We start from the raw sequence: 21,549 nt of genomic DNA, 5'->3' as shown, positions 1-21,549 counted from the left end.
GCTCACATCAGCAACCTGACAGCACAGCTAAAAGCCCTAGAACAAAAGGAAGCAGATATACCCAAAAAGAGTAGATGGAAAGAAATAATCAAAATTAGGGCAGAAATAGACCAAATAGAAACAAAAAAAACCATTGAAAAAATCAACAAAACAAAGAGTTGGTTCTTTGAGAAAATCAACAAGATTGATAAACCCCTAGCCAGACTAACTAAAGGGCAAAGAGAGAGTATCCAAATTAACAAAATCAGAAAGGAAAGTGGTGACATAACAACTGAAACTAAGGAAATTCAAGAAATCATCAGATCCTACTACAAAAACTTATACTCCACAAAATTGGAAAATCTGGAGGAAATGGATGAATTCCTAGACAGATACAAGGTCCCAAAGTTTAACCAGGACCAAGTAAACCATCTAAATAACCCTATAACACCTAAAGAAATAGAAGAAGTCATCAAAAGCCTCCCAACCAAAAAAAGCCCAGGTCCAGACGGGTTCAGTGCAGAATTTTATCAGACATTTATTGGGGATATAACACCAATATTCGCCAAATATTCCAAAAGATAGAATCAGATAGAATATTACCCAACTCATTTTTTGAGGCTACAATAACCCTCGAACCTAAGCCACACAAAGACCCTACAAGGAAAGAGAACTTCAGAACAATCTCACTTATGAACATTGATGCAAAAATACTCAACAAAATCCTTGCAAACCGAATCCAAGAACACATCAAAACCATCATTCATCATGACCAAGTAGGCTTCATCCCTGGGATGCAGGGATGGTTTAACATAAGGAAATCCATCAATGTAATCCACCATATAAACAAACTTAAAGACCAAAATCACATGGTCATCTCACTAGACGCTGAGAAAGCATTCGACAAAATCCAACACCCCTTCATGTTAAAAGTCCTGGAAAGAACAGGAATCCAAGGCCCATATTTAAACATAATAAAAGCAATATACAGCAAACCAACAGCCAACATCAAACTTAATGTCGAGAAACTTGAAGCAATCCCACTAAAATCAGGGACTCGACAAGGCTGCCCACTCTCTCCCTACCTATTCAACATAGTACTGGAAGTCCTGGCTGGAGCAATTAGACAGCAAAAGGAGATCAAAGGGATACAAATCGGAAAGGAAGAGATAAAAACATCACTCTTTGCCGATGACATGATAGTGTACTTGAGTGACCCCAAAAATTCCACCAGAGAACTCCTACAGCTGATAAACAAGTTCAGCAAAGTGGCCGGATACAAAATTAACTCAAACAAATCAGTAGCCTTCCTATACTCAAAGGACAAACATGTGGAGAAAGAAATTAGGGAAAAGGTACCCTTCACAATCATTACAAAAACTATGAAATACCTTGGTGTGACTCTAACTAAGGAAGTGAAGGACCTGTATGACAAGAACTTCAAACCTCTAAAGAAAGAAATTGAGGAGGATCTCAGAAAATGGAAAGATCACCCATGCTCATGGATTGGAAAGATCAACATCTTAAAAATGGCCATCCTACTAAAAGCAATCTACAGATTCAATGCAATTCCCAACAAAATTCCAACCCAGTTTTTCATGGAATTGGAAAGATCAATGTGCAATTTCATATGGAATAACAAAAGACCTAGAATAGAGAAATCCATCCTCAACAACAAAAAAACATCTGCGGGAATCACTATCCCTGACCTCAAGCTATATTACAAGGCAATTGTGCTGAAAACTGCATGGTACTGGTACAGAAATAGGCAAGTGGATCAATGGAATAGAATAGAAGATTCAGAAATGAGCCCTCATGTATATGGTCACCTGATTTTTGACAAAGGAGCAGTAAACATTCAATGGAAAAAGGACAGCCTATTCAACAAATGGTGCTGGTCCAACTGGCACTCAACATGCAAAAGAATGAAAATAGACCCGTTCTTATCTCCTTGTACAAAGCTCAAGTGTAAGTGGATTAAAGATCTCCACCTTAAACCAGATAAACTGAAACTATTAGATGAGAAAGTAGGGAAAACCTTAGAACACATAGGCATAGGAGAAAATTTCCTGAACAAAACACCAATGGCTCAAGCTCTAAGGTCAAAGATTCACAAATGGGACTTAATGAGATTGCAAAGTTTCTGTAAGGCTAAGGACATTGTCAAGAAAACAAAACGGCAACCAACAGAATGGGAAAAGATCTTTACCAACACCACATCAGATAGAGGCCTAATATCCAAGGTGTACAAGGAACGCAAAAAGCTAGACACCAGAGAATCAAATAACCCTATTAAAAAATGGGGTACAGAGCTAAACAAATCATTTTCAGTTGAGAAACACCGAATGGCCGAAAAACATCTGAGGAAGTGCTCGACATCCTTAGCCATCAGGGAAATGCAAATCAAAACAACCCTAAGATTCCACCTCACACCAGTCAGATTGGCCAAGATCCAAAACTCAGATGACAGCAGATGCTGGCGAGGCTGCGGAGAAATAGGAACACTTCTCCACTGTTGGTGGGGTTGCAAGCTAATACAACCACTCTGGAAATCTGTCTGGCGATACCTCAGAAAATTGGATATAGTACTACCTGAAGACCCAGCTATTCCACTTCTGGGCATATACCCCAGAGACACTTTAATACACAACAAAGATATATGCACCACAATGTTCATAGCGGCTCTATTTATAATAGCCAGAAGCTGGAAGGAACCCAGATGTCCTTCAGAAGACGAATGGATACAAAAATTGTGGTACATATACACAATGGAATACTACTCAGCCACCAGAAACAATGACTTAACCAAATTCTTAAGAAAATGGCTGCATCTAGAGAAGATCATCCTGAGTGAGATAACCCAGTCACAAAAGAACAGACATAATATGCAGTCACTGATAGTGGGATGATAACCCCAGAGGCTTGCACTCCCCCAGAAACAACTCACAGACTGTATGAAGTCCAAGAAATAAAGAAAACAAAAACTATACATATATTCACAAAACAAGACTTTGACTATTTCCATGTTGCGTTTTGTTTTGCATGTACTTTACGCTTATTGCAACTAGTAGGTTTTCAATGCATACTGTCAAGCCCTTGAAAAAAACCAAGTACTGACTAAAAAACATATTCACATGGTTTTATGTAAAATTTATTTTAATGTCTGAAAAAACAGTACTGACAAAAATGTATAATTTTAAGCAAAAAATGTTTAAAATCTTTACATTTATCTTTGTTTTGCAAATAAAGTCGTTTAAAAAAAATTAAAGATTTAATTTCTTGGTCAATCTAACCTCAAACCCCACCTCAAGTGTTCAATATTGTCTGTTGCTAGTGGCGACCATATTAAGCAGCACAGGCAGGGGGATTTTAACAATGCTGACAGATGTAGTGAAGAGCACTCCTCTAGGGAATGATTTTCTACTACATGACTTCATTTAAAAAAAAAAAAAAAAAAAAAAAAAAAAAAAAAAAAAAACAAGAACTAAATTCACACAATATATGACCACAAACCCAGCACTACAACGAATTATAGGTGGAAAACCCAATACAATGAGGGGAACTACATCACAGTAAAATCAAGAAAACTTCTAAGCAAGACAACCAAAAGAAGAAAGCACACAGGCACAATTCAACGTACCAAAGCAACAACAGCAGGAAATAGCAACCACTATTCCTTGATATCTATTAACATAAATGAACTCAACTCCCCAATAAAAAGATATAGGCTATCAGAATGGATACATAAACAAAACCCAGCATTTTGATGCATACAGGAAACTTATCACAGAGACAAAGACAGACACAATCTCAGAATAAAAGGTTGGGGGAAAAAAACTGCCAAGCCAAAAAACAAAAACAAAAAATAAAAACAAAAAAAAAAAAAACAAAACAAAACAGTAGGTCAGCTTTTCACCCTGTATAGGCATTAGCTCAGCTACACTGCCTTGTAGGATTGTGTTGTTTTGGCTGTGATCCGAGAATGGTGCCTTTATTTCATATTTGTTGACCAAGATTTTACTTTCAAGACAAGAACTATGGTTTTCATATTGTATCAGCTTTTAACAGTGTTTTTATAAGACCCTGTACTCTGATTAGCTTTTAATTTTCATCAAACTCCCCTAAATTCGCACCTGTTTTTGTTCAAAGGGGTTTCTGATAAAGAACAGCTAAGAACACAGACACAGAGAAACAAATTATGCATTGGAACTATTTGTCTGAACCTCCCAGATGTGGATTAAATAAATAAAGGAAAAATAAATAAATAATATTTAGACCTTTTTTTTAATACATTTTTAAGGTTTTAATTAAGTATTTGTGGGGACATATACATACACATATGTATATATGTAACAATAATAAAGGAAAAGACACTATTAATTTGAGGGGATAGGAGAGACTTGGAGGGGCTGTAGGGAGGAAAGGGGGATGTGATACAGTTCTATTTTAATTAAAATATATTCTTTTTTTATTGAGCTTCACACAGTATGTGAGTTGTTTTTGGGGTGTTCAGAGCTTTCTGGGGTTAGTATCCCATTACAGTGACTGCATATTATGTCTGTTCTTTTGTGACTGGGTTACCACACTCAGGATGATATTATCTAGATGCATCCATTTTCTTAAGAATTTTGTTAAGTCATTGTTTCTGATAGCTGAGTAGTACTCAGTTGTGTAAATGTACCACAATTTTTGTATCCATTCATCTTCTGAAGAACATCTGGGTTCTTTGCAGCTTCTGGCTATTATGAATAGAGCTGCAATAAACAATGTGGTGCATGTATCTTTGTTGTATAGTGGAGTGTCTCTGGGGTAAATGCCCAGAAGTGGAATAACTGGGTGTTTAGGTAGTATTATGTCCAATTTTCTGGGGAATCGCCAGACTGATTTCCAGACTGGTTGTATCAGTTTACAACCCCACCAGTAGTGGAAAAGTGTTCCTCTTTCTCCACATCCTCGCCAGCATCTGTTGTCATCTGAGTTTTGGATCTTGGCCAATCTGACTGGTGTGAGGTGGAATCTCAGGGTTGTTTTGGTTTGCATTTCCCTGATGGCTAAGGATGTTGAGCACTTCATTAGATGTTTCTCAGCCATTCCATATTCCTTGATTGAGAACTTTCTGTTTATGTCTGTACCCAATTTTTTATTAGGGTTGTTTAATTCTCTGGTGTCTAGGTTTTTGAGTTATTTGTATAACTTGAATATTAGGCCTCAATCTGATGTGGGATTGGTAAAGATCTTTTCCTGCTCTATTGGCTGCCATTTTGTTTTCTTGACAGTGTCTTTAATTTAACCTTACAGAAACTTTGCAATCTCATTAAGTCCCATTTTTCAATCTTTGACCTTACAGCTTAAGCCATTGGTCTTCTATTGAGAAAGTATTCTCCTGTGCCTATGAGTTCTAAGGTTTTCCCGAATTTTTCATCTAATAGTTTCCCTCTACCTGGTTTAATGTGGAGTTCTTTGTTATGCTAATACTTGAGCTTTGTACAAAGAGATAAGAAAGGGTCTATTTTCATTCTTCTTCATGCTGAGTGCCAGTTGGACGAACACCATTTGTTGAATAGGCTGTCCTTTTTTCATTGAATGTTTACAGCTCCTTTGAAAAAATCAGGTGACCATATACTTGAGGGCTCATTTCTGGATCTTCTATTCTATTACATTGATCCACGTGCATATTTCTGTGCCAGTACCATGCAGTTTTCAGCACAATTGCCTTGTAATATAGCTTGAGGTCAGGGATAGTGATTCTCACAGATGTTTTCTTGTTGTTGAAGATGGATTTCGCTATTCTATGTCTTTTGTTATTCCAGATGAAATTCCACATTTCCAACTCAGTGAAGAACTGCATTGGAATTTTGATGGGGATTGCATTGCATCTGTAGATTGCTTTTGGTAAGATGGCCATTTTTAAGATGTTGATCCTTCCAATTCTTGATTATGGGAGATCTTTCCATTTTCTGAGATCTTCCTCGATTTCCTTCTTTACAGGTTTGAAGTTCTTGTCATAGAGTTTCTTCACTTGCTTAGATAGTGTCACACCAAGGTATTTCATAGTTTTTGTGACTATTGTTAATGGTATCTTTTCCCTAACTTCTTTCTGAATATGCTTGTCCTTTGAATATAGGAAGGCTTCTAATTTGTTTGAGTTAATTTTATTTCAACCATTTCGCTGAAATTGTTTATCAGGTGTAGGAGTTCTCTGGTGGAATTTGTGGGATCGCTTAGGTACACTATCATGCCATCTGCAAATAGTGATGTTTTTACTTTTTCCTTTCCAATTTGTATCCATTTGATTTCCTTTTGCTGTCTAATTGCTCCAGCCAGGACTTCCAATACTATGCTGAATTGGTAGGGGAAGAGTCGGAAGCCTTGTCGAGTCCCTGATTTTAGTGGAATTGTTTCAAGTTTCCAATAATTAAGTTTGATGTTGGCTGTTGGTTTGCTGTATATTGCTTTTATTATGTTTAGTTATGGGCCTTGGATTCCTGTTCTTTCCAAGACTTTTAACATTTAGTGGTGTTGGATTTTGTCAAAAGTTTTCTCATCATCTGGTGGAGGTAACTATGTGTTTTATTTTTTTTGGTTTTTTTTTTCTTTGAGTTTGTTTATATGGTGGATTACATTGATGGATTTCCTTATATTAAACCATCCATGCATCACAGGGATGAAGCCTACTTGATCATGGTGAATGATCGTTTTGATGTGTTCTTGGATTCGGTTTGCAAAGATTTTGTTTAGTATTTTTGCATCAATGTTCGTAACTGAAATTGTTCTGAAGTTCTCTAATCTTGTAGGGTCTTTGTGTGGTTTAGGAATGAAGGTTATTTTAGCCTCAAAAAATGAGTTAGGTAGTGTTCCCTCAGATTCTATTTAGTGGAATAGTTTGGAGAGTATTGGTATTATGTCATAAATAAATATCTGATAAATCTCTGTACTGAACCTATCTTTACTTGGGTTTTTTTTGGTTTTGATGCTTTTGATAACTGCTTCTATTTCTTTAGGTGTTATGGGATTATTTAGATGTTTTACCTGGCCCTGGTTTAGCTTTGGAGTCTTGTATCTGTCTAGGAATTCATCCATTTCCTCCAGATTTTACAGCTTAGTTGAGTATAGGCTTTTGTAGTAGGATCTGATGATTTCTTGAATTTCCTCAGTTTCAGTCATTATTTCTCCACTTTCCTTTCTGATTTCGTTAATTTGGATACTCTCTCTTAGCCTTCTATTTATTCAGGCTAATGGTTTGTCAATCTTGTTAATTTTCTCAAAGAACCAGCTCTTGGTTTTGTTGATTCTTTGAATGGTTCTTTTAGTTGCTATTTGGTCTATTTCTGCCCCAAGTTTGAGTATTTCTTGCAGTCTACTCCTCTTGTGTGTACCTGCTTCCTTTGGTTCTAGAGCTTTCAACTGTGCTGTCCGGTTGCTAGTGTATGCTCTCTCCAGTTTCTTTTTGGAAGCACTTAGAGCTATGAGTTTTCCTCTTAGTACTGATTTCATGGTACCCCATAGGTTTGGGTATGTTGTGTTTGAATTTTCATTGAATTCTAGAAAATCCTTAATTTCTTTCTTTTATTTCTTCTTTGACGCTGCTATCATTTCATAGAGCATTGTTTAGTTTCCATATGTATGTGGGCTTTTTGTTGTCTTTGTTGTTATTAAAGACCAGCCTTAGACCATGGTGATATGGAAGGGTGCATGGGAGTATTTCAATCTTCTTATATTGACTGAGGCTCCTTCTGTGTCCAATAATGTGGTCAATTTTCCTGAAGGTGCCATGGGGTGCTGAAAAGAAGGTGTATTCTTTTACTTTAGGATGATATGTTCTGCATATATCTATTAATTCTAGTTGGTTCAAAGTCTCTGCTAGTTTTCCAGTGTCCTTGTTCAGTTTCTGTTTCCATGATCTGTCCATTGGTGAGAGTAGGGTATTAAAGTCTCCCACTATTATTGTGTGGGGTGAAATGTACTTTTTGAGCTTTAGTAGGGTTTCTTTTATGAATATGGGTGATTTTTATTTGGATCATATATGTTAAGGATTGAGAATTCCTCCTAACAGATTTCCCCTGTAATGAGTAAAAAATGTCCTTCCTTATCTTTTTTGATTACTTTTGGTTGAAAATCTACTTTATTCGATATTAGAATGCCACTCCAGCTTGCTTCTTGGGGCCATTTTCTTGGAAGATTTTTTCCCAACCTTTTACTCTGAGATAGCATCTATCTTTGTCTCTGAGATGAGTTTCCTGTATGCAGCAAAATGCTGGGTTTTGTTTATGTATCCAGTCTGATAGCCTATATCTTTTTATTGAGGAGTTGAGTCCATTTATGTTAATAGATATCAAGGAATAGTGATTGCTACTTCCTGCTATTGTTGCTTTGGTAGGTTGAGTTGTGCCTGTGTGTCTTCTTTTTGGTTTTCTTGCTCAGGAGTTTTCTTGTTTTTACTACTAGGTGGTTCCCCTCATTGTATTGGAATTTCCACCTATAATTCGTTGTAGTGCTGGGTTTGTGGTCATATATTGTGTGAATTTATTTTTGTCTTGGAATACGTTGGTTTCTCCATCTATGGTGATTTATATTTTTACCAGGTATAGCAGCTTGGACTGGCACTTGTGCTCTCTTAGGGTCTTCATGATGTCTGTCCCGGCTATTCTAGCTTTCATAATCTCTGTTGAGAAATCGGGTGTGATTCTGATTGGTCTGCCTTTATATGTTACCTGACCTTTTTCCCTTACTGATTTTAGTATTCTTTCTTTGCTTTGGGCACTTGGTGTTTTGACTATTATGTGTCAGGAGGACTTTCTTTTCTGGTCTAACCTATTTGGAGTTCTGTAGGCTTCTTTTATGCTTGTGGTCATCTCATTCTTAAAGGTAGGGAAGTTTTCTACCAGGATTTTGTTGAAGATATTTACTGTGCCTCTTAGTTGATATTCTTCTCCCTCTTCTATTCCTATTATCCTAAGGTTGGTCATCTCATAGTGTCCTGGATCTCCTGGACATTTTTTGTTAGGAGCTGTTTGGGTTTTGCATCTTCTTTGACTGTTTTGTCTATTTTTTCAATGTTGTCTTCAGCTCTCGAGATTCTCTCTTCCATCTCTTGTAGTCTGTTGGAAATGCTTGCATCTGTGACTCCTAATTTCTTTTTTAGGATTTCTACCTCTAGGGTTGTCTCTTTTAGTATTTTCTTTATTTTGTCCATTTCTATTTTAAATTCCTTCTTCCATTCCTTCATGTCTTTGGTTCTGTTTTTTTTCTAGTTCTTTGAGTTCTTCTAGTGTTTTTCTTGTTTCTTCTTTAAAAGCTTCTAATTCTTTATCTTTTTCCTCCTGTTCTTGTTTAAGGATCTCTATCATCAACTTGAGGTAGGATTTCGTGTCTGAGTCTTCTTTTTCTGGATTATTTGGCATTCTGCTGTTTCTTGTGACGGGAGAGCTGGGTTCTAGTGTTGCAGGTTGTCTTGGTTTCCCTGGGGTACGTTCTTTCGCTTTCCTTATGCCATCTTGTTGTCAATGATTGGTCCTTGCCTGTGTCCCTGGATCTCTGCTGTCCTGGTGGTGGATTGTCCAAGTGCCTGTTGTGCACCCAAAAGCTGCCGTCTGGGAACAGAGGGCCCGATGCTGGTTTCCTGGGTCCTTGGATCAATCCGGGAAGGGGCCCACTTTCTGTGTGCTCTGCAGAGATCTCTCTGCCCCCTGGTATTCAGAACCTGTTCTTACCAGGCCTGTTGTGCTGGGTCTCCGTTGTTCCTGGTGGCAGATATTCCTAGCGCCTATTGTGCCCAAACTTTTATTTAGATAGGTTACTACAGTAACCTATGTGAGGCCATATTTTCAGGCTTTTTATACTTTTATTGCTAAAGACAGTGTTTGGAAATCAGTGTATATTCATTAAAATTTTTAATATTAGAAGAAAATGATTTCTAGCTTTTCAATGGGAACTCAAGTATCTAACCATTCAAATTTAATTCTATTGTTTTCTTCTATTTTTACATTTATTTATTCACTTATTTATTATGCCTGTATGTGATAATAGTATGTTAATTCAGTCTGAAAATATTAAAAATGGTGAATCTAAAGATAACTTGTTATTTACATTTCCTTCAATGAATAATATTTTATGTCTATAAACTGCTTTTTTTCCAAGCTTAACTAGAAGTCCTAAGCGTCAAAATTAAATGAAATGTTAGAAAGCAGCTGGCATTACTTAGAATTTTGAAATACCTAAACTATGACTGCATACAAATTGGTAAATTCTAAAAGTTATTTTTGTTTTTACAAAATGTTGCTTTTGATTGGCGCCATGGCACATGCTCAGGAGGACATGCCACAGCAGCAACAAGGAAACTGTGTCACCTCTGGGCAGCTAGTGATGACATGTCTTATTGTTCTCCCGAGTTCCTTGGGGCCGGTCAGGATAGTGCCTGAATGCTTAAATTCTTCTTTAAAAGCTATTTTTTTTAAAAAAGGAAATTCAACTTTAAACTCTGTCAGATAAATTCTAAGAAATTTAACTATTCAAAACCCCTCTCTCATCTATTCTTTTCTAACACTGTATCTTCCTTTTTCATCTTTAAGATAAAACAAAATATTTTAATGAAGAATAAAATTGTTATATACTATTTTAAGGTAAATACAAGAGGGTAGAAAAAGGACTGAATACTACATTGAAATATCCCATTTTTTACACTTGAATATAAAATTTATTTAAATTATTGTTATACAAATTCAATTCATTTTTAATAGTTTTAGAGGTTCGTTGCATTTTCATCATGGAAAGAAGCATGTCATCATGGGGATGGGGGAGAGTCCTGGGGAATGCAGATCTGGGAGGACTGTAAAATGAGGGTGCTGGAATTTGTGATGTGAAACTACCAAATAAATGATAAAAACATATTATTGGAGCAAAAAAGAACAGTGTCATCTCATACTATTTTAATGTTTCCATCCAGTGACAATTAACATTAAAGTCAAACTTGTAATACATTAGCAAAGTTGGGAACTGATGTAGATGCATTAAAATTCATTGTGCATTTTAAGTATCATAATGTATCTCTAGCTTCTTTTCTATACTAAGGCACCAAATTCTGATTTGATGTGAGTTGAGACCTCTAAGCTTACAGGAACTTCCTGAGTTGCTCAGAGTGACACTATATATTTGTCCCTTCCCCACTAACATTTACCAAGCTCATTCCAGGATATATCTTATGTATTCCTAGCTTTTCTGACTGTTTCTTGGCTGATATGACCTGGAAATCAGAGACTGCATACTATCATTTTTTTTTTCTGGAAAGAGAACCACTTAATATTTTCAGACCTATTTAAAGTTAATAAATCCCTCTGGTGCTGAAAATAAAGTCCCATGGACTCATCCAGTTCTTATGTTATTAGGAACTTTACTGGATCAGCCAAGATGACACACAGGTGGACATAAACCACCTCACATTTCTGTAAAATATGCAAGACAGACCTCGGATACATTAAGAAATCTATTTCTCAAAGTAGTTCATTCTGAAAGCTGCCTCCAAGAAAACATTAGGAAAGCAAAAGCAACCTAAAATGTAAAGGTATTCTGTCCAATTACTACTTACATGCTAAAGGGGCTTGCATCCACTTTTCTTCAATTATTTTATTTATTTACATCCCAAATGTTGCTCTCTCTCCAGGTGCTCCATCCCAGAATTCTTTACCTCTTTCCCCTTTCCTTTGCTTCTTAGAGGGTGCCCCATGCCCCTGCCAGACATCCTTTTTCCCTGGGGTACCACGTCTCTCCAGAATTAGATTCATCCTTTCCCACAGAGACAAGATAAGTCACCTCTATGTTTTATATGTGGCAGGAGCATGGAACCAGCTCCTGTATGTATTCTCTATGGTTCGTAGCTTAGACTTGGGGAGCTCCCAGGGGTCCAGATTAATTGGCATTGTTGGTCTACCTATAGGGTTGACATCCCCTTCAGCTCATTCAATCCTTCCCCTAACTCATCCACTGGAAATTACCAACTTCAGTCCAATGGTTGGCTGCATGTATCTGCATCTATCTCAGTCAGCTTCTGAGAGAGCCTTTCAGAAAACAGGCATGCTAGGTTGTCATCTGCAAGCACAACATGGCACCAGTAATGCTGTCATGGTCTGGTGCCTGACCATGAGATGAATCTCAAGTTGGACCAGTCACTGGTCAGCCTTTCCTTCAGTCTCTGCTCCATTTTGTCCTTGCATTTCTTTTAGACAAGAACAAATCTGGGTCTTGTACTCACTAAAAAGTGGATATTAGCCAAAAGATACAGAACACCAATGATACACCCCACAGACCTTAAAAAATTTAACAAAAAGGAAGGCCTAAGTGATGAAGCTCTAATTCCACTTAGATGGGGGAACAAAATAATTATGGAAGACAAAGGGAAAAAGGTACCTGGGCGGGAAAGGAGAAGAGGAATGGAAAAGGGGAACAGAATCAGATATTGGAGGAGACAGGAGAGAAACCAAGAGGGCAAGGAGAATGAATGGAAATATGCTGCTGCCGGGGTGGGGCATAGGTAAAACCTCTAGGAAGTCCCAGAGACCTGGAATGAGAAGCACCAGGACTCAATGTGGGTGACTTTAGCCAAAATGCCGAACCGTGGGGAGATGGAATATAGTCTACATCCAGTAAGTAGATAGGGCCATGCGTGAACAGATGGGATCACCAAACCACCTTGCAGTCACTTTTATGTTATGTCTGTGAAACTGATAACATTAGGTCAAAAAAAAAAAAAAAAAAAAAAAAAGACTGCTTGGCTTACTGTTTCACTCTTTCATACAGCCTCAACTGGGGAAACACTAACAACCTGCTTTTTACTATTCTCACTAGATGTTTTGACAAAGAGGCTTCCTCTAACTTCCAAAGCAAAAGTATGTGAATTTAGACTTTGTGTATACTCATTTATACTTTAACTTCACCATAAATTAAAAATTGTTGACCTAATGAAAATTCAGGAGGATATTTCCATCTGTTTAAAAACCTCCCTTAAAAAATGGTTGCATCTAGAGAATATCATCCTGAGTGAGATAACCCAGTCACAAAAGAACAGACATAATATGCAGTCACTGATAATTGGACGCTAACCCCAGAGTCTCAGACTGCCCCAGAAACAACTCACAGACTGTGTGAAGTTCAAGAAAAAAAGAAAAGAAAAGAAAACAAAACAAAACCAAAAAAAAAAAAAAAAAAAACCATTATGCTCAATCCTTACACACCAAGAAAACGTTGACTAATTCCGGGTTACATCCTGTTTTACATGTACTTTTTGCTCATTGTAACTAGTAAGACCTTAATGCAGAGTATCAAACCTTAAAAAAAAAAAAGAAGAAAAGAGGCAAGCACTGACACAATTGTATTTGTATATATTTACGCAAAAATGTTTAAAATTTTTTTTCTTTTATCTTTGTTTTTTTAAAATAAAGTTTAAAAAAAAAAAACCTCCCATATGCTTCAGTTTCATCTCTAAAACTACATAAAGGTATCAGTTTCAAGCTATATGACTAAATCCATGCCTTGATGTTTCTACTTTTACTGGGCATGTACTTGAATGTTAAACCTAACAATGGTAAGGTAACACTCTAAGTCTATGTCTTTTAGATATAAGTTCATTAACTTATTCCAGGAAAACGCATAACTTTAAAACTGTAAATTTGGGATTAATGATTGCATAGGTATGTGATAGATATAATTAAATCAACAGTATAACCTAAAACTTACAAGTGATTAACTTTTTTGTATTTTATTGGATATTTCAAATATTATACCCTTTACTCTTTTCCACTCTGGAATACTCCCCATCACATTCCCCCTACTCCTGCTTCTCTACTCCCCCACCCACCTACCCACTCCCACCTCACTGACCTGGCATTTCTCTACACTGGGAAAACAAGCCTTCACAGGACCAAGGACCTCTCCTATTGATGCCAATCCTCTGCTCCTTCAGTATTTCCCCTAACTACGCCATTGGGGTCCTCATGTTCAGTCTGATAGTTAGCTGCAAGCATCCTCATCTGTATATGTACGACACTGGGAGAACCTCTTAGGGACATCCATTGAAGGTTCCTGTCAACAAGTACTTCTTGGCATCAGCAATAGTGACTGCTTTGGTGGCTGCATGTAGGATTGATCCACAGATGGGGCAGTCTCTGGCTGACATTTCCTTTAGTCTCTGCGCCATACTTTGTCCCCATATTTACTTTAGACAGGAGCCAATCTGTGTAAAAACTTAGGAGATGAGTAGGGTGGCCCCTTTCCACAACCAGGGGCTTTGCCTAATCCTGGATATGGTATTAAATTTAATTGAAAGATATGAAATCTTAGATCTTAAAAATCTATATGTAAGACTGTGAGAGAAAAGGCCAGGTGACTGCCATCAGGACTCAGGACCTGCACAAATATGACTGAGCTCCCAGAACAGCTTCACAATTGCTTTCCCACCTGAGAACACAGTGAGTATGCCACATGTCCCCTCCAGCAATCATGGAAGGGAACTCAGGGAACTCACGGAGAACAGAGAGCTTGGTGGACTCTGGGAGCTGATCCTTCCCAGCCCATAGAGAGGATCCAGGTGACTGCCCTCAGGACTCAGGGCCTGCCCAGAGACAACTGAAACAGCTCCAAGAACAGCCTCATCAGTGCTCTCTCACTGAGCACACAGTGAGCCTGCATCATACTCCCACCAGCTATCTGAGGAGGGAAATCCAGGGATTTGCAGAGTGCAGATAGGAGGGTGCACTCAGAGATCAGGTCCTTTCCTGCACAGAAAGAGGGCCATTTGACCTCCATCATGACTCAGGACCTCCCCACAGATGGGTGGGTTCCCAGAACAGCCTCACAAGTGCTCTCTGATTTGAGCCCACAGAGACAAAACCAAGTCACTGCAATTAGAACTCACTGCATGCCCAAACAGAGCTAACCCAAAATGTCTAGGAGATCCAGAACACAATGAGAAGACCAAACCTAAGGATAATAGGAATAGAAGAGGGAGAAGAATATCAACTAAGAGGCACAGCAAATATCTTCAACAAAATCATAGAAGAAAACTTCCCTACCCTTAAGAATGAGATGACCATGAGCATAAAAGAAGCCTACAGAACTCCAAATAGAGTGGACCAGAAAAGAAATTCCTCCCAACACATAATAGTCAAAACATGAATGTTCGAAAAGAAAGAAAGAAAGAAAGAAAGAGAACAAATCCTAAAAGCAGTAAGAAAAAAAAAAGACAAGTAACATATGCAGGCAGGCCAATCAGAATCACACCAGAATTCTCAACAAAATGATGAAAGCTAAAGGATCCTAGATAGACGTCATACAGGCCCTAAGAGAACACAAATGTCAGTCCAGGTTACTATATCTAGCAAAACTCTCAATCACTATAGTTAGAGAAACTAAGATATTCCAGGACAAAACCAAATATACACAATATCTGTCCACAAATCCAGCCCTACAAAGAAAAATAGATGGAAAAATCCAACACAAGGAGGAAAACTACAGCTAAGAAAAAGCAAGAAAATAATCAGGCAAGAAAACCAAAAAAAGAAAAGTACACAACCAAAACCTCTAACAACAAAAATAACAGGAAACAAACAATCACTATTCCTTAATATCAATGGAATCAATTCCCCAATAAAAAACATAGACTATCAGACTGGATATGTAAACAGCATCCAGCATTTTGCTGCATACAGGAAACCCATCTCAGAGACAAAAAAACAGACACTATCTCAGAGTAAAAGGCTGGAAAAAAACATTCCAAGAAATTGGTCTGAGGAAACAAGCTGGAGTAGCCATACTAATATCTAATAAAAGAAATTTCAACCAAAAGTTACCAGAAAGCTTAAGGATGGACACTTTTTACTCACCACAGGGAAAAAAAAATCTATCAAGATGAACTTTCAAACCTGAACATCTACAAGGACACCAACATTCAGAAAAGAAAATCTACTAAAGCTCAAACATATATTACAAAATACACACAATAATATTGGGAGACTTCAACACTCCACTCTCATCAATGGACAGATAATGGAAGCAGATACTGAACACAGACACAGAAAAACTAGCAGAGGTTATGAAACAGGTGGAATTAGCAGATATCTAAAGAACATTTCATCCAAAAAACAAAAGAATACACCTTTTTCTCACCACCTCATGATACCTTCTCCAAAATTGACCATATCGTCTGTCAATAAAAGGCATCAATTGGCATAGGATCAAAATACTCCCATGCATCCTATCAGAGCAACATAAACTAAGGCTGATCTTTAATACCAAAAAAGACAGCAAAAAGCTCACATACACATGGAAACTGAATAGTGCTCTACGCTGTGATTACAGAGACAAGGAACAAATAAAGATAGAATTTAGGGATTTTTCAGAATTTAATGGAAATGAAGCCACAACATACCCACACTTATGGGATGTAATGAAAGCAGTACTAAGAGAAAAACTCATAGCTCTGAGTGCCACCAAAAAGAAACTGGAGAGAGCATGCACTAGCAACTTAGCAGCACAGCTGAAAGCCCTAGAACAAAAAGAAGCAGATACAACCAAGAGAAGTGGACAGCAGGAAATAATTAAATTCAGAGCAGAAATTAACCAAGTAGAAACAATAAGAACTATTCAAAGAATCAACAATCCAGGACTTGGTTCTTTGAGAAATCCAAAAGATCTATGAACCCTTAGGCAGACTTATTAGAGGGCACAAAGAGAATATCCAAATTAACAAAATCAGAAATGCAACAGGAGACATAACAACAAACAATGAGGAAATTCAAGAAATCATCAGATCCTAGTAAAAAAACCTATACTCAACAAAACTGGAAAATCTAAAGGACATGGACAATTTTCTAGATAGATACAAGATTCTAATGTTAGATCAGGATCAGATAAACCATCTAAACAGTCCCATAACAACTAAAGAAATAGACGCAGTCATCAAAAGCCTACCAAGCAAAAACAGCCCAGGACCTGATTGAGTCACTGCAGAATTCTATCTGACCTTCATAGAAGACCCAATACCAATACTTTCCAAACTATTACACAAAATGGAAACAGAAGGAACACTACCCAACTTGTTCTTCAAAGCTACAATTATGCTCATTCCTAAACCACACAAAGACCTTACCCCCCCCAAAAAAAAGAAAAGAAAAAGAAAAAAAGGAACTTCAGACCAATTTCCCTCCTGAACATCAATGCAAAAATATTCAATAACAAAAGAAAAAATCATTTACTATGATCAAGTAGGCTTCAACCCATGAATTCAGGAATGGTCCAATATACAAAAATGCATGAATGTAATCCACCATATAAAGAAACTCAAATAAAAAAAGAACACATGATCATATCACTAGATGCTGAGAAGGTATTTGACAAAATTCAATAACCCTTCATGTTAAAAGTTTTGGAAATATCAGGAACCCAAGACCCATACATGAACAGAGGAAAAGCAATATACAGCAAGCCACCAGCCAAAATCAAACTAAATAGAGACAACCTCAAAGCAATACCACTAAAATCAGAGGAAAGTCAAGGCTTCCCACTCTCCCCCTACCTATTCAATATAGTACTGGAAGTTCTGGCCAGAGCAAGTAGACAACAAAAAGAAGTCAAAGTGATACAAACTGGAAAGGAAGAAGTAAAAATATCACTATTTGCATGTTACATGATGGTATTCTTAAGTGAGCCAAAAATTCCACCAGAGAATGTTACAGCTGACAAACCTCTTCATTAAAGTGGCTGGATATAAAATTAATTTAAACATATCAGTAGCCTTCCTCTACTCAAAGGATAAACATGCTGAGAAAGAAATTATGGAAAAGACACCCTTAATAATAGTCACAAATATTACAAAATAACTTGGGATGACCCTAACCAAGCAAGTGAAGGGTCTCTATGACAAGAACTTCAAGACCCTGAAGGACATTGAAGAAGGCCTCAGAAGATGTAAAGATCTCCCATGCTCATGGATTGGAACAATCAACATTATAAAAATGGTCACCTTGCAAAAAGCAATCTACAGATTCAATGCAATCCCCATTAAAATTCCAACTCAATTATTCATAGAGTTGGAAAGAGCAATTTACAAATTCTTCTGGGAAAAAGACCCTAGGATATTGAAATCTATTCTCAACTTAAAAAAAAAAAAAAAAAAAAAAAAAAAAAAAAACTTCCATGGGAAGCACTGTCCCTGACTTTAAGCTACATTACAAAGCAATTGTGATAAAAACCTCATGGTATTGCTTATGCAAGAAGTACTTAATAGCAGGAAGCAGACAAAGATGCCTCCTCAGGGGCTCTGCCTGATATACAGCTGAGCATGCTTGCAGATAACCACTGGACTGAACAGGGGGACCACAGTGAAGGTGCTAAAGAAAGTACTGCAGGATCTAGAATGGGTTGCAACCTCATAGGAAAAACAACATTATCAACCAACCAAACCCTCCATAATTCCCATGGAATAAAACACCAACCACTAAGCACAGATTAAGAGACCCATGGCTCCAGTTGCATATACAGCTGAAGATAGCAGTGTCTGGCATCAACATGAGAAGAGGCCTTTGGTCCAGTGAGGGCATGTTTTCCTAATGTAGGGGAATGACAAGGCAATGGGTTGGAGAGGGGGATCAGGAGTGAGTGTACCTTCATGAAAACAAGTAGAGGGGGAAGAGGATGATTGCAGGGTGGGGAAAGGGGATAACATTTCAAATGTAAATTCAGAGAGTAATAAATATGGCATTGTCAATATAAATGCTAACTACTATTGAGGAGAAATTCTTATGGGGTCTCAGTCCAACACAGAGAACTACTACAAAAAATGGATAAAGAATGCAGTGCTACACACTATATCTGGGATAAGGAATGCTTCAATAAACACCTGCTTTATTCATGTCCTTTCTCTTGTTCTAGCATATGTAATTCCTCTAAAATACCCATTCATTGGAGACGCAGCAGCACAGACAAATATGGCTATACTGAGAATTGAACCTCCATTTGTATATAAATTATCTATTATGGCAACAATAATAACAAAGAAAGACACAAAAAATATATGACATCTAGAACCAATGAGAGAAAAAATATCAGATGGTGACTTAATAATGGTCTAGACATATATTCATGAACCTGCTTCCATCCATATTCACTTGGTTTTGGTCATCCCTCCATTCAAATTTATCTTTTGAAAAAAAAATTAACTTCATGAAAGCAAGTGGAGGAAGCATGGAAGTGGGGGGTTGAAGAGGAGAGCATTTTAAATGTAAATACAGAGAGTATCCAATAAAATAATAAAAAATATTACATTTTACATGGACTATATTAATTTTAGTGGGATTAACCTCATTTATTTTTCTTAAAATCAACCATTTATATGAATTCCATTCAAAGAAGATGCAATATAAAAATAGAGGTGTACTCTCTATAATGTAATTTATAGTACAATATTAAATGGAGCTAGGTATTAAATAACGAAAGTACTTATTTTTATTAAACATTTAGAGATTTAGATAAATTTACATTTTAACTGAATGTCTAAACTGATTATATTTCCCTCTTTCCCACAAATTAGTTTTATATCTTTTGGGGGGTTCAATGAAGGCTTTATATCAGAAATTATTTAAAACCAAGTGAAGTAATAAATTCATATAATATTAATAATGCTGTGTATATATAAGTTACTGGAAGCATTTAGATTGTCTGTGGAACTTTAGGGGGGATGATGGTTAGTGCAAAAATGTTTTGGTTTTGGTGGATTTATACATCTTGTTTACCACTGTATGAAACACCAGGGTCTATTCAAAATGTTAGTAACATACTTCTTTGGGGAGTGGATTATGTTTTCTTTTATGAAACTCCTACTGGAGCTAAATTTGTAATCTAGAAACACTTAATTTTATTAATCCTGTGTGGGACATTTACGTACATTTAAAGCATCAGTGCCTTAGAACATTCAAATGAAATTTCCTGACCCACCCAAAAGGGGCCCCAAAACATTTTAACTATTGACAGAAAAATATATTTAACATTTTAATACATTAACAATACATTTGCATTGACACTAGAAATGTCTAAGACAAGCAAATTGAAAAAAGAAAGAATTTAAAAACAATCTGGTCTATTTCTATACTGGACACTATATTAGGAATGAAACTGAAATTAAGTGATTATTTTTTTGGCCTAAGAAAATGATTACCAAGAAATGGGGAAGGGATATATTTCTTAAGGCATTTAGAAATCGTGTGTGTTCCAGCCACTTAAAAACTTCCTTGATATTAATACTAGCTTGAATTAGAAATAAGAAAAATTAAATTTTCTATTTGTCTGAACTACATATATATCTCAAGCAGTCTGTACACTTAGAATTATTTTTTCAAAAGATGACCACTTGTATTTAAATGAATATAGAATAAATATGCTCTTTAGTGGAACTAAATGTGAAAAGTTTCATAACATGAGGGGACCTTTGATGAAGATGAAGGCTTCCATGGCAATAGTTGCTATAAGTAATCTTGTATAAAAATATGAACATTTACATATTTAAGTGATAACGAAACATTCCATAAACAGAATATCTGACAGATAGTTTCATACAATGAAGTTATTAAGCTCTAGTCAGAAATATTTAAAAAATAAATTTTAGCATCAGAATGAAGAATTTTTAGTGTTCAATCTTCACTATAGTTTTATTTAACAACCTAGAATATTTTGTATAAAAATATTTAATTATATTCTACTATATTTGTATGTCATAAATAAATATCAAAATATAATTCAATATTCACTATATATAAATATTCATTATTATACAGAGTAGTCAAGGAAGTAAATGTATGTACTGCAAAAACTATGATTAATAGTAACATGAATAAGAAATATTTCCATTTAAAGGGCTTAAAAGTGCACTTACCATGTCTATTATATCAGATTCATTTTCATGGTTAAGATCAGACTACAAAAGAAGAAAGAGTAAATTAGTGTTTTTGTTCATATAAAAGGTATTTAGTCAATGGAAAAGAATAAATATCAATTGTATCTTATCTCCACTGTTTGTATTCCTTAATGAAGGAAATGTATTCTGAATCTAAGGAACAACCTGTACATTCTATCTTTTAACAGTTTGCTTTTATCCATGAGCATTTATGGTGATTCCAATGCAGTAGGACTAATCTGTTATGTTTTCTTTTCTATACAATGATTTTATTTATTTTTTAGACTCATTTTTCAAATTCTTTGAATTCTATTGATTAAAGTTTTCCCTGGGGCTTCTACATACTTTAGTTCATACATTATATAGTCTCTTAATGTTATCTTTAAAATATAAGTTTTAACATCCATATAAGACCTAAATCTTTTATACTGAAACTTCTTTCCCATATCTTCTATCATAAATATCAAGTGTCAATATTTTTAAAAATAAACATTTCCATAATTTTTCTGCTCAGTGCTGATATTTTAAAACTACATAATTTTATAATACATAAGCACACTCTGGACAAATATGTAGCTTAATGATATTTTACACAAGAATATGCCTGCACAATTACAACATAAATTACAGAATAATAT

The 21,549-nt window shown here is 36.2% G+C and overlaps 1 protein-coding gene across 1 annotated transcript in view; it reads right to left on the bottom strand.

The window, feature by feature from the left end:
• LOC308414969 (uncharacterized protein) overlaps positions 1-21,549 on the bottom strand; it is a gene marked incomplete at both ends in the record, with an annotated part of 347,470 nt that overhangs the window by 191,181 nt on the left and 134,740 nt on the right. The window contains one exon of the mRNA XM_080910119.1: positions 20,891-20,932. Coding sequence (XP_080766245.1) covers positions 20,891-20,932 — 42 coding nt within the window. The remainder of the gene's footprint in view (positions 1-20,890; positions 20,933-21,549) is intronic.

This window comes from Micromys minutus (assembly GCF_963924665.1).
Source record: "Micromys minutus genome assembly, chromosome: X".
NCBI classification, from domain to species: domain Eukaryota; kingdom Metazoa; phylum Chordata; class Mammalia; order Rodentia; family Muridae; genus Micromys; species Micromys minutus.
This window is presented reverse-complemented; position numbering and strand designations above follow the sequence as displayed.